Source organism: Protopterus annectens, chromosome 10.part0 (genome assembly GCF_019279795.1).
Source record: "Protopterus annectens isolate FY-2018-M chromosome 10.part0, PAN1.0, whole genome shotgun sequence".
Lineage (NCBI taxonomy): Eukaryota > Metazoa > Chordata > Ceratodontiformes > Protopteridae > Protopterus > Protopterus annectens.
The window spans coordinates 16189143-16204023 of record NC_056744.1 but is presented as its reverse complement, the minus strand read 5'-3'; the positions used below and the strand labels follow the sequence as shown (position 1 = coordinate 16204023).

The window sequence follows — 14881 nt, the reverse complement described above, 5'->3', positions numbered from 1 at the left end:
AAAGGCCAAACTTAATACCTCAGTACCATCTGCTAGAGGGCATACTGTTACCATCATATGTACATTGACGTCTACTTTGATTTAATACTCAAATTCTGCTCTCATTATCCCAACAATGACTATCATGCAACCTTGTATACTACCATCATGGGATGATGTAAAATCTTTGAGCCTGTAAGTCTTTTGTTGTTGTTGTTGTTTTTAGGGGGAATCTGCACCTGACAACCTAATTTGGAAGTTCTGCCTTTAATATCTAAATATATTACCTTGGAGATCCTGACAACATATAAAAAGAAGAGTAATTGTATTTACATTTGCTCTGGATTTATACACTTTTACATATAATATATTTAGAGATTGGAGGTATAAGAGCACAATATCCACATCAGGTGTGGATGCCTTGCAAAAATGCTGTTACATTAGTTTTATTTTTGACAGTTTGCAGTGCTGTAGTAGTCAGATTTGACAACAGAACAGTGAAGTTGGGAAACTGGGTAGGCTTATGGAATGTGATGACTGGTTAGTCAAAACAGTTCCATATATTCTGTCTGGGAAATGGTTTGTGGAGGAGTAATTAAGTCATAGGACCTCTCCATTTCTCTTGGGGGCTTCATGATGAATGCCAACATCCTTCCATGAACCCATTCTAAGGGCAGTATGAATGTACTCCCTTCCATCTGCCAGTTAACTTTAAGTTTCATTAATTAAGGTGTAGGGGGACTCAGATGACCAGGCTTTGAAAAGTACTGATAGTGACTCAGGCAGTTAAATGGAAAAAAAGGTAAATTATCCCAGTTCTAGTGCACTTATGAGTAAGAAGGCACCATAGGCAGAAAGATAGATTTAAGGAAGTACCTGATGTCATGTACAGCTAGTGCACAGGCACGGGAGGAGGAGCTAATGAAGTCAGAACAATGAGGTCCTAAACCACGTGCTCTATGAAGAATGTAGGTTTAGATATGACTCCAGTGAAGAGGTGAAACAGTTTAAAGAGCAGGATGAACAATGGGAAATAAGATTGAAACACTCATGTACTATGAGATTTAAGCAGAATATTGTAGAATATTGTAGTTGTACCAACACTGCAAAAGATAAATGTCACTAAATGTTATGACAGTTATTCATTAGTTTATGTGCATCTTGTAGGTATACTTGTGAAATGTTTAAACATTCTGAAATGTGACCTGATATTACATGAGAATGAAAGGGTATATTGCAAGGAGATATATGCTTTATCACCTTAAGGCTGGATCTGCTACATACATTTCTGGTAGATGTGGCGAAGGACTGAATGAAGGCATAATGTGGCTTGTATTAGTATTAGGCTCAATTTGGCGAAGGTACAATGTGGCATCCGTGGAGTGTACTGATATGGACGTACTGGTCATCATGTCTGTTTCCTTGTTTCTGTATTCTGACTAGTGTGTACCCATACCATCACAGAAACTATTATGTAGGATAGGAAGGTAAGATATTCCGAAGATCCTGGGCACGGACAAAAAGTAAAACTCCTGGTGCTCCTCGATGGTAAAGTATTACTTGACAGACAGGCAGTCCTATAGAACTACAGCCAACTTCTTCACTCAACAGTCATGCTCCTGCCTAATGCATTACAGTTATCTATATGTTACAGCAACTTTTGTAATATTGGCAGAAGAAACTAAATGCAGACTATCTCAGTAATAGGTTCAAGCCCCACTTCTTCACAATGCTGTGTCAAGAACTTATATGAATTACATTGGACAGATTATCCATATGTTGTGCTTATTAAGTGACTCCAGAATAATTGTAATTTTGAAAGACAGATAAGGTAACAGAAGGAAGGAGAAAACAGAATCAAGCATCCATTTATCTTAACATACTGTGTCATCAGTTCTATTGTTGTGTTGCTAGTAAAAGTTTGAATAATGATATGGAGAAGATGTATTTGTCAAATGAAGGACAGAAACTCTTGCAAGTCATTGCTGTGATGTACTGTTTTCTGTCTTTACAGAGTCTTCCTGCTAGCAACGTATCAGACACCACTGAGCACACTGCAACTACTAATTCTAGTGAAGTTAACCAGTACACCATGGTGGAGTTTGCTACAAAACATTTCAGAGAAGCTGTCAGCTCGTACGTACTCATTACCATTACACATACTGAAGGATTCTTGTTACTAAGGAGTGATTTGTTATATTTGCTGGTTACCTGAGCGATGGTCCATTATTAAAATTACTTTTTGCAAGATCTCCATGAAAATGACATGTATTATCATATGAAGTTACCCAGATGGAATACGTTGAATAAATTCCAGTAAAAAATATTGATTCTGAAACAATAATATGTTATGTAAAAGATTATGATAAAGCTTTCAGTTGTAATCAATTTGTTGTATGCTCTAGAAATGGATTTCAATAAATTCTCCTTGAGAGCAAAGCTCAAGAGGTGAATTTCCTAAAATCCATTTTGAAAACACATAACAGATTAAAAATATCTTTCCCTTATCTTTGTAAAGTACAGCCTACTTTGAATTGTCCCACGTTGCAGATAGCTAACTGTTTAAAAAAGCATGTCATAGCTGGTTTAACATTCTAAGCTACAGCCAGTTTTACTCCGCTAACCTCTCGACAACCTATTTAGATGTTTCCAACCCAAACTAAGAGCTGGTAGAGGCTGCTTTTACTGTTTGGTCTATTGTGTAAAATCGCATTCTGTGTCTCTAAAAACAAGTACATAGCATCCCATAATGCTGTAGTGTAAGTGATGTTACATTTGCTCGTTTGCTGTAACTGCACTAATGCAAGGCAATTCTTTTGTTTGATTTTTAGTTTTTACTATATTTATGCCCTGCTGCTTGATTATAACAAGGCTAGATCTACTCTACAGTTTTACTTTTATATCTCTGTGATAAATGCTCTGTAGATGTTGATTATTCTCTGCTACTACAAACTACTTTACTAATTCTAGCCAACCTATTCCTTCCACTCAGCTAGCACTACTGTCTTTCCCCTCTACTCCTTTCTACACCAACCATTTATTACCACTCCCCTAACCCTTAATTTGAATAACATATACTTTCTCTTATGTATATCTCTCTACCCTATCTCTTTTCTCCTCTAGCACATAATAATTCTTTGCCTCTCTGTTGCCTCACTCCTATACTCATATCTCCTTTTTCCCTCTTTTTTTCTTTTTTACTACATGACTTCCCTTGATATATCCACTGCACTGAACTCATCCATCCCACTATCGCAGTGAAAATATCTCCCCTGCAAAAACAGGCACTACAGTTCCCACACAAGAAACTTAACACCACTGCCATCTAAAGTAGCATATGTAGGTGCCTCGTTTGTATATTTTCTTTGTATATTTCATCCTGTTAAAAATGGCATTTTCACATCACTGACCTGGACTCTGAACCCCTCACTCTGCCCCTCTTCCTCCTCCTTTTTTGTTTTATTCAGTGTGTATTCACTGACCTTAGGCTTATACAGTTACTTCTCTTCTTTCCTTAGCTGCTTTCACCCAATTGGTTACCCACTCTCTATATCCTATGTGCTCTACGTTTGTATAGATCATATAGGTGCCTAATCCCAAAACAAGGAAAAAACTTTCCCAGCTTGCTTGCACTCCCTCCCCTGGCTTAAAACCCTCTCTTTGATTTATTTTCCTTTAATTTCCAACTGTTCTGCTTACTGTTCAATGATTGTTTCTGCTGTCTGCAACTATCCGGGTCTGCCTGCTCCATTCACCATGGCTATGTTCTGGCTCATCCACTCCCTTACCCTACCCCATTTCCCACCCCTGAATACCCCAAATTTGTACTCTATCCATTTTTTCTCCTCCCCACAATTAGCCATTCACTACATAAGTTCACATCACACCTCCAAATGCCTCCCCGCTCACACCTAACTAGCACCACTCTACTACCAAACTCTTGCTCTTCCCATTTGTTATACAATTACATACTTCCTTCTTAATACCATACAATCCTCTCAATCATGATTTGCAGCCTATTACTAACATCAGTACTAGTACTCCTTACCTCCTTAACATCTTATCACACCAACCTTAATTAACAAAAACCCACACCAACCTTATCTCAGTCCACAGACAAATGCTCAGTCTCCTTTATACTATCTCTCCCTCACTACTTAATTTCCCTTACAATCACTCTTGCTTACAATCACTCTTGCAGCCATTCCCCTCCCTCTCCCATAAACTCAAACTGAACATTACATTTAACCCTTCTTTTTTTCCAAACACACACTCCTGTCAATACTCCTACAAACCAGTGACATACACCATAACCCAGGATCCACACCACCAACAAAATCCCCCATCATCTCTTCACCCAAAACCTTGACATTTCTATCCATTAATATATAAAGTCTATCTAATAAAGTTACCAAACTACATGCATGGATCTGTCACTACACCCCCCCATATATTAGCACTATCAGAAACCTGGTTAAAACCACATATCAGTAATACTCACATTTTGCCCTCGGGGTATAATATCTATCATCAAGACAGAATTGCTAAAAAAAGGTGGAGGAGTTGCAATTCTTTACTCTGAACAATTGAACCTTTCCCCTTTCCCCACTGCCCCTCCTGACTTCCACCTGGCCGAAATACTACTACTAAATTGCCACATCAACAATCAGAAAAAAAATCGCTATCCCTGCGGTCTATATTCCACTTGGCAAAAACATCCTTATTATCGAAATACCCTATCCTGAATCTCTCAAACTATACCATATGAAACTATAATACTTGGAGACATAAATGTAGACTGGAATACCCTAAATACTGAACCCCCTGCCCAAAGCATTAATTTATTCGTATTTATACGACTAATCACCACCCCCACTCATCTAAACAAACAGTCAAACAAAGGTTCTACACTTGACTGGATTTTGACCGCTGATCCTCACCTCTACCAAAAACCATGCTCACTCCCAGATGCATTAAGTGACCACTTGCCCATCTACATCCAAACTTAAAAAACCTCATCTCAAAGTTCTGATGTAAACTCTCTGCCTTCAGTCCTTTCACTTCCAATGACAGATTCACATCCATCAATTGGTCTAGCCTGCACAAACTTCATCTTAATGATGCAGTACTAAAATTCAACAGCATATTCCTGAACATCCTTAATGACCTAGCACTCCCTCATAAAATAAGAATAAAATCCAATTATGCCCCCGGCTCACAAAAGATACTCACACCCTTATGCACCAAAGAGACTCCACCTGAAAAGCACGGCTAAAATACAAATTTCCTACTCATCATCAATTGTTCAAAGAACTTAAGAATCAAACCAAAAGACAAATATGCAACGACAAGAAAAGTTCTACACTAAACCCCAATCTGCCTATCAGTCCAACCCCAAAAACTTCTGGACAAACATCAATGCTATCCTTCACCCCAGTAAACCTCAAACCCATAGCCTTATCCCAATCTTTCTGCCCAGGACATCACCTCTCTCCTTAACCAGTTCTTTATTGACACCATCAGTAATCTAACACCAACCAAAACCCCTACACCATTTCTCCACCACAATCTGAAAGAAAGGAGGCACACTTCTCTCTCAAACCCATCTCATCCTCTTACATCAAATCTCTCCTCCAAAATCTAAAACCTTGTTCTCCATCTGCTGACAATCTACCCCCTCTTTTTTTCTCACGTTAGCAGCCAATTCTATTGCCTACCCAGTCTCTATAATCATCTGGAAATCTTTCTTTATAATACCCCTTCACAATGGAGGCAACTCCACTGATGTTTCCAGCTATATACCCATTGCTATCTTTTCCCCCTATCTAAAATCCTAGAAAAAATTTACACATTCCCAAATGCACAGCATGACTTTTGACCAAACCATAGCACCTCCACAGCCCTTCTAACTTTCACTCACACTATTGCTGAAGCTCAAGATAATAACAAACTGGTCTCAAGTCTATTCTTAGACCCATCAAAAGCCCTTGACATGGTATCCCACTCCCTACTCCTAGCCAAACTTACCAGCCTACATCTATCTCCTGCTACCATCAAATGGTTCTCCAGCTATCTAACAAACAGACAACAATCAATCAGATGCAGTCTTCCTGCTCTACTTTTCTACCCATTCATATAAGCATTCCCCAGGGCTCCATCCTGGGACCCCTTCTTTTTAATATCTTCACCAATAACCTCTATACCTCAACTTACCCTTGTACAATACACTGAGAATTCCACAATTATCAAAACCTGTGACACACTGTCACAACTTCTCATTCTATCCTTATACAATATGCTGACAATTCCACACTTACCACCACCTCTGACACACTGTCACAACTTTAGTCTCTCACACAAGAATCCTTTCTTTCTGTAGAAAATTGGTTAACTAACAATCAACTGATTTTGAATCCAAAAATACTAAACTTCTCCTCTTTCTCCCTAAATCTAGTAATCATCTCAATCTTTCACAATTTCCTCTTCCACCAAAATCACCATTACAATAGAGCACCACAGAAAATTACTTGGAATGACAATACACAGTCAACTAAAATTCATTCTACACATACAGCAGTCCATCACAAAAAAAATAAATAAATAACCAAAAACTAGGTCTCCTGTATTGCAACAAGAAATTCCTAACTTCTGACTCTAGACCCTCCTTGGCCCAAGCCTACTTACTTCCAACCCTTCTCTATGCAGCTTCAGTCCTTACAAATCTCTAATCATCTCTCCTTGCCAAACTTGAACAGATTTACAACAAAGTTCCTAAATTTGTAGCTAACCTACCTAATAGCTCTCACCAATGTAAAACCTAAACTGGATGGAACTTCCCCACCATCTTAAACTCTCACAACTCCAACTACCTCATTTTCTACTCAACAAACCCACTGCCTGTCCCTCCCTATCCAATAATGTGACTTACTATACCTCCCACGCCCTTTACGAAGTGCTGACAAATTCCTCCTACAAGCATACAAATCCAACAAAACAATCAGCAAAATTGTATATCAATCCACTGTGTCTCAGTACTGGAACAATCTCCCTTTCACCTTATGTAGCATCCCAAACACAAACAGCTTCAAAAAAGAATTAAGAAGTTCCCTCTGTAAGTCATGGATATGTCCCTGTCAGGACTCTACTTAAATGGATCTACCACTCTCTTCACTTCCTTAAATCACCCTCTTGCAGTTATGCCTTAAGCATATGACACCTCTTACTTGACAAAAATAAAAAAATCAGATGATGTTGTATTCTCTCTAATTTTTGCCAAACAAATAATAATCTTCCACGTGTATTATTACAAGTCCTCTATCTATATACTGTAAATATTGTACCAGCTTTACTATGTGTACCATTATACTTGCTACTTTCTCTGTTTTCTATTACTCAACTTTGTGATTATTGCATAACTGTTATTATTAATTTTGTGAAGATTTTGTGATAATTGTATAAGTGAACATATTGTAAAAGCTGGAGCTTTTCTCCTCTGGTCTCCACTGAAAATGGGCCTGTTCTCAGCTGGACCAACCCGGTTAACAAATGTAAAGTAAATAAATAAATAAAAATAATCAGCAATCTGATCATAACTCTTTGCAGTACATGAACATGACTTGAGGCTCAGTCCAGCACAAAAAGTTCATTCAGATAAAGCATGATTTTTCCCAGCCGGTGCCGTATTATTAGGAAAACTGTGTTATAATCTTCCAAGAGATTTGTTTGGAAAATAATAGTAAGTGACCCCTCAAAAAAAAAAAGAAGAAGAAAAGGGTTAGGATGATTAAATGTGGGAGTGAATACCATTCTAGATAGTCCAGAAAAAGTGCCACTGCTTAGCATCTTTTAAAACAAATCATTGCTGTAGTGGTTCAGAGTGATTCTAACTACTCATAGGCACACTAGCCGCAAAACTGAAAGGTGATTCTTCAACTAAACTTAACAGAATGAAGTGGATGTCAGAAAGCCTGTGTCTTTCAGATTTGCAGTAGTTTCAGTGGCTGTTTCATCACTGGAGAAAGCAAGATTCAGTTATATCAAGATTCATACATCTCCACCTAAATTATATTGTTTAATAATTTTCAGACTGTAGTAAGGGTACTCCATGCTACACATATCATACTATATGTATGTGATGCATGCACATGAGGATAGTTTGTAAATCCAAGTGAGAAAAATAACAAAAACTGAAAATGCAAGTGGATGCATTGCCCTTCCATTTGTGCTTCTGCAGTGCTTGCTGATATTAAAGGATTTAAACAGGTGCATTGAAGGGGAGGCACAGTTTTACGTAACTTTCTGTAGTGCATGGGGCTACCATTGTGGGACTTTGTTTATTAGATTTGTTTGATATCCAACCCAGTTTGCTGGCACAGATGGATAAATCATTGAAAACAACCAAGGCAACTCCAGTTCAAGTAGTAGCTCTGATGCTGGATGAACTGGGGGACAGGGTAGGACTAATCAGCGGATGCTGGCTCACACATCCTGGACAAAGGGACTAGTCATCTGGTTGACTGTCAGCTGCAAGAGGAAGTTTATGAGTGAGTTAGCCAGGCATTAATGACTTGGGCATGGTCTCCCAAATTCATGAGGGTAACTCTCCCAGTATATTTGTGGGAACATGCTTGAGCTCGAATTAGCATAGAAGGCCCTCCCAGTGACACAGTGCTCACATTATCCACCAGTGTGTGGGGTTATCGCTTCTTAGAAAATGTCCTGGCTGCTTGAGGTAATGAAAATGTCAGTCCTAGCCCTGACAGCCAGAAATTGGGATAAGGTAGAGAGAGGTCTGCTGGTTCTAGTGGCAAACACCTGCAGGTCCTTTGGGCAGCAAGTTTGGATAGTCAGATGAGAAGGTGGACCACAGAAAAATGATGATCCTCAGATGACCACAGCACCAAACAGCCTTCATGCTTACCTAGATGATGATTCCTTCCAGTAACCAATCACCCACTTAAGTGGCCACATTGCCCCCAGTTGAGTACAAATAGGCTAAGGCTAATTGAAGAGGGGTGATGTTCAGCAGATTTGAAGGGAAATCACTTAAAAAATAGAAAAAATAAACATATGCACATTGCCCATGGCATTTGCACTGCTCTAAGATCAGAATTTCACTTGCAAGGTTTCTCTGAGAAAGAATCCTGACAGGTATGCTGAACCAGGAAACAACTTGCAAATTTGCAGAACTAAGAGTAGAAGTCTTTACTGCTGGGAGGTGTAGTCTGCCATCTAGAGTATAATTTCTCAGATAGTGAGACCAACTAGAGTTCTAAGACAAGCTCAAAGAAATCTAAAAACACACCAGTGTTGGCCTTTGGAATATTCTTTTTGTGCTTCTAAATCAGGGCAGAAGAAAAGTCTTAAAGTGCAATCTATCGTTTGTGTGGGCATGTGGGGGTAGTGCAGTGAAGTTATAGCCATTTAATCTGATTGTTTTTTTCTATACTGGAACAAACAAAAATTCCTTCTCAATTAAGAGGAGGCAGCCTTAAATCATTACAGAATTTGAAGAACTTCATGACAGTCTAACAATTCTGAATAATAAAGCAGTACTTTTAGACTGCTGAAGATCTGATTTTCTAGGCAGAAATGGCGGGAGTAATTTATATATTCTATTTTTCATTATCTATCTAGTTGTATATGCATATATTTACTTATTTATTTTTAATTTCCATTTGTTCTTAATGCATAACTTTCCAATCAAGTAAAGCATCAGTGCAATAAAAGAAAAATCTGAGCAAAGTCAAAAATAATGGGGGACAAAGGTCCAAAAATAGGGACAATTTTTAAATATTTCTCTTATAAACTTAGAAAGTTGTTAGAATAAAAGGTTTTGTGTTACCATGCATTTTCTGAAAGATATGAAGTCCAAAACTCAAATGTCTACTATTTTTGCTAAATTCAATCCTCATTCATTTGCTAGAAAACCACAAATTTTATGAGGATCAGACAAAAAATATGAGGCAAAATCTGGACACTCTGTGAAAATCTGGACAGCTAAGAGGTATGTTTAAGTCCTATGCTTCCCACTTGCACACTGCATGGCACAAAGTTGGTCATATAACCAAATCAAGTTGTAATCTCTAAAAAAGAGTTTATGTAGTTGATGTTGAATGATGTACAACAGCAGTAATAATAATAACAACAACAATAATAATAATAACAATAATAATAATAATAATAATAATAATAATAATAATAATAATAATAAATAACTACTTTATCTCTGTCAATTAAGTTCAACAGCACCTTTGTCCTTGCAGATGTTAGCTATTGTGGCATGAAGGCAGGGTCTTTTTCTTGGTGTTCGTTTGGTCATAGCATCTTTCAGTGTAATTAAGGTTTTGTACTTGGGGTTACTTTGGTTACAGTATCTTTGAATTTAGCTGACCAAAGTACTGTAGTTGTCACTGATTTGCTCCTGTTCATGCAGGTGCTGGAATATCATCACATACTTTCCAGAATTCAGAAAGGAATATGTTATCACACATCAGCTGACATCTTGGAGTAGAAGGATGAAGCCCTGCATATTGGCTGGATGATTTAGAACTGATTAGTGATCAAAGTTCTGAAAGAGCTAGTCAAGGAGAATGGTAGTGAGAGCTGACCCTGGCTTGTCCATCCTGATTGGATGAAGTGGTTGTGACCACTGAAATTCTGGCACATAGTATAAGACGGGTGGAATGCATGCAGCATGGGGTCTGTCATGTGCTGCTGCCTTTCCAAGTTGCATTTCTTGAATATCTTGCTGCGCAGGGTGCTCTTGTAGCAAAATGCATGAACACAAAGGAGAAGATGCAGAAAGCCCTCACATATGCAGGTATACATGAAAAGGGGATTGCGCTCTATAGTAAAATGGATGGTGGTTCACAGAGCTTGACTTTCACCCCCAGCCTGAACATAATAACTCAGTTACAGGTAAATGGATCATTCGCAGAAAGATGGCCTCTCCAACAACATGATGAGGGTCCAAGTCCAGGTGGAACGGGTGGGACAAATTGCTGGAGTGTCAGAGGCCAGAGGATTTGATGGTCAAGGAGGTCTAGGAGAAAAATACTTAAAAAATGTTATTGGATACCAGTTCTTTCTTGCAGCCATGTTACCTCCATAGTTTATACAATATTATGAAAAGTATCAAAGAAATCGAAGTTACATGGTGTAATGAAGTAAAATCAATAAATCAATTACAACAATGAAGTAATATCAATAAGTCAATTACAACAATGAAGTAAAATCAATAAATCAATTACAACAATTAAGTAAAATCAATTACATAACGTCTTTTAGCTTTTCCTGGTTAGGGGTCGCCACAGAGGAACTACGGTCCACTAATGATTGGGAGTGGATTTTTATGGTGCCAAGTTGCCAGCCCGAGGCCCAACCTTCAAAGAAGGCACACCTATTCACACACGCACCTACCTGCATGTCTTTAGATGTCACTCGACCTCTGGGAGGACATGCAGACTCCACATAGAAGGCGCTCCAGATGAGAAATCAATGGAGAAGCTCTTGCTGTGAGGTGACAATGCTAACCGCTGCACCACCGAGGCCCTGTCAATTAAAATGGTGTAATTATTATAATGGTATCATTTTTTTTTATTGAGAGAAAAATAAAAAGTAGAACAATTAAGCCAGGACATCCTATGAGAGTTATTAGAAATAAATGATGAGAGAGAGATAAATGTATTAAACCAAGCCTTTCTGTAAGAGTTTAGAGAAATAAGCGGAAGAAAGAGGTAGAAGAGGAGAAATGTAAGGGTTTATGTGGGTCGATCCAAGAGTTAGCTAGGTGGTTCTTAAGTTCTTTTTTGAAAGTATTACCTCAGTAATATTAAATAAGAAGGAAGAAACAGAAATAGCATTCTTAAGAGGATATTCTAAAGTGTGGGAAAAGATGAGTGTGGAGGTTCAAATATGGTAAGTGTAACAACAGAATCCCAACCTTAACTGAACTCAGTACTGAATGCCTCTGTGTTTATAAATTCTGACAGGGACCTGAAAGCTGAGAAAAACAACCAGCAATCTCATGCAAGGTACCGCACAACAGTGCATCTTGCTTTCCAAGCTCTGCATTATTACTGCTATTCTCCCCAGCTACCCAAGAGAACAGAGTCCGTAGGAATGCTATATTATTACCCCTCCTGGCTTCTGATCCTTACTTTCACACAGGTTTCTAACCAGTATTGCCATCCATACAATTTATATATTCAACCACCTTGAACTATACTACCAGCCTTGTATGTATTTCTGAAATCACAACTCCAAGATTCAAGGATGTCTTAACAATAAGCTTTGCTTTCAATATGCAGGTAAATAATTTTGACTGAATCAATCCACATTTGCAGCACTATTAACATCCAAATCTATTTTTGTTCCAGGTTGGGTTGGAAAGGCTTAAGTGCTGAAGGCAGGAACCCAGCAAGCTTGGTCCATCACACAAAGGTAAGCAAATAAAGTCCTACAGTTTATTCCTTCAGGTCATAGTACGTTAAAAGTCTTGGATGTAAATAAAAACTATGTCACTAGGTTTTAAAAACACAACCCTGATCTGCACAGAAGTCTAAGAGTCTTTCCAGTTTGCTTCTCAGCATTTATTTTCTCATTGTACAACTGAATTAGGTTTCAAAGAGTAGAGAAGGACTTGTTATTACTAAATTAAATTTCAAACTGTGTTCAGTAGGAAATATTGGGGTCTACTTTATGCGCTCGAAACACGAAAAACCCAAATCCAAATAACGCGACACATAAAGACCGAACTCTGAATACGTTGAACGTACTAAAGTGCGGAATTTAAAACCTCGATCCGTCATAGTCGGCCAACCCACCACCCGCAACATACTACCTACCCAAACACAATAAAAAAACACATACATACACTAACCAAAACCCTACTTCCAACCCTAAATTAAAGCACCAAAACCCTACTGCTAACCCTACACTAAACCCCACATACACAACGTTCTATGCACTATCCTTAACCCCTTCCTAACTCTAAGGTCCGTAACTACCGCACACTTCCCCTACAGAGCTATACCCAAACAAACTAGATATTCCACACACATACAGTTAAAACCCTACACTAAACCTTACATACATTACCTACACAAAACCTTACATACACTACCTACCTATGCTATGCACTTACCTTAACTACTCCCTAACCCTTAGGTCCGTAACTATCGCATACTTACCTTATGGAGCTATACCACAGATGGGCCAGCTATGCGAATTTGATATTTCCACTTTTGTGGTTTCGTTCATTCGACGTATTCACGGTTTGCTCTTTACGTGTTGCGCTATTTGGATTCGGGTTTTTCAGCTTTCAAGTGCATAAAGTAGATCCAAATATTGCACTATCAGCAACTTAAACCATGGCATCACAATACAAGCCATGTATTATTATTATTATTATTATTATTATTATGTAGGGATCAATGAGTGATTACATAATGTTATTAAACAATGCCCAGGTATTACTGTACAAAGCAAGAAAGATTATTAGTTTCTTCTTATACAGGTAGTGTAAAAGCTTTCACTTTTTTATAGCTCAGATAAATATCAGAAATGTGGTCATTCCTCACAGTGAGATTATTGACATGATACGCATATGCAGGTATGATGTGACTGCACCTTTGCAATGTGCTGAGTTGAGGCAACATGGAAAAAAATAATAACAGAACCTCATAAGTTCTTACTAGTCAGGTCACCTGGGTGAGCACATGGAGTGCAACCATGCAATCCAAAGAGTTTATTAGGTGGATTTGTCTCTCCTGTCATTTAGGGTCATACTTCTTATCTCTGCAGTAAATGTATTGGCGCCCATCCATTTTTAAAGACAGAATATGAAGGAGGTCAATGTGTCTCACCTTGTTCAACATGGAAGGAGAGCTTGTTCAGCTTTGGTAGTGGATTCTTTGGGTGAGAAACCTATCTTTCCAAGAGGGTTTATTTATGTTGCAATGAAAGTTGAGGTCTTTGGACTGAGTGTTTTTTGTGTTAATTTATTTCTTAGATGGATGAGATTTAGAAAGGCAGGATCTTTCACAGCCCAAAGCTGAGGCAGAGATCACCAAATAGGAGGCAATGCAAGAGAAAAGAAAAAAGCAAGAGGGTTTTTAGTCTCCTCAGGTAGCTAAAGGAATATAGTCCTTCATTTATTTTTTTTTAAGTTAACTGGACAAGATGTATGGAGCAGCACATTCCAGATAGTGCCTTGCATTATATGATTGGCTTGATGAGAAAAGAATAAACAGGAATGATGACATTTTTGGATCTGAAGGATATACCCTTAATTAACTTCAGCCATTTGACCCATTCATTATGAGAGAAGGGAGCTGTGTATTCCTGGCATAGGCTAGTGTGAGCCTTAGGCCCATCCATTCCTACCTAGGATCCCTTATGAGTCCTCCTTTCCCTTGGTGAGAGCCAAGTGGTAGGGAGTAGGACTGCTTTTTAGTCTTGGGGGACAGCCTCTCCTGTCTTGTTTGGAATAACACCCCTTGGTAGCTCCCCCCAGCCTGCATTTGCTACCTCCAGAAGGTAAGTGTGTCCTTTCAGCTACTTAGTATAAATGCACTATGGTAGCTCGGCCAGCTTGGAACTCCACTAGGTGGATACTTAGTGCTCCCAGTAGGTGTTACCCATGTGGCAGGCTAGACCTGCCTCATAGGATCATAGGATCATAGGAAGTTACTAGGCTAATGGCCCTAGGGCCCTTACAAGCCTAGCCAAGTTCTACCCTTATTTACACAATCAACACCTATTGCCCCTATCCAAACAGGACACAGGTGGAACCCCCGAGGTGAACTTATGGTTACCCATCCAATCATACAGATTGTGTCCATCCTAGAATAAGTATTCTAAATTTTCACAGTGTCCACAGGTTGTTCAAACAAGAAAA

At 38.6% G+C, this 14881-nt stretch overlaps 1 protein-coding gene across 3 annotated transcripts in view; it reads left to right on the top strand.

Moving 5' to 3' along the window:
- MYO15B (myosin XVB) overlaps positions 1 to 14881 on the top strand; it is a 1190858-nt gene that overhangs the window by 874331 nt on the left and 301646 nt on the right. For all 3 annotated transcript variants that reach the window (XM_044084949.1, XM_044084950.1, XM_044084948.1), the window contains 2 exons: positions 1994 to 2115; positions 12360 to 12423. In XM_044084949.1, the coding sequence (XP_043940884.1) occupies positions 1994 to 2115; positions 12360 to 12423 (186 nt within the window). The remainder of the gene's footprint in view (positions 1 to 1993; positions 2116 to 12359; positions 12424 to 14881) is intronic.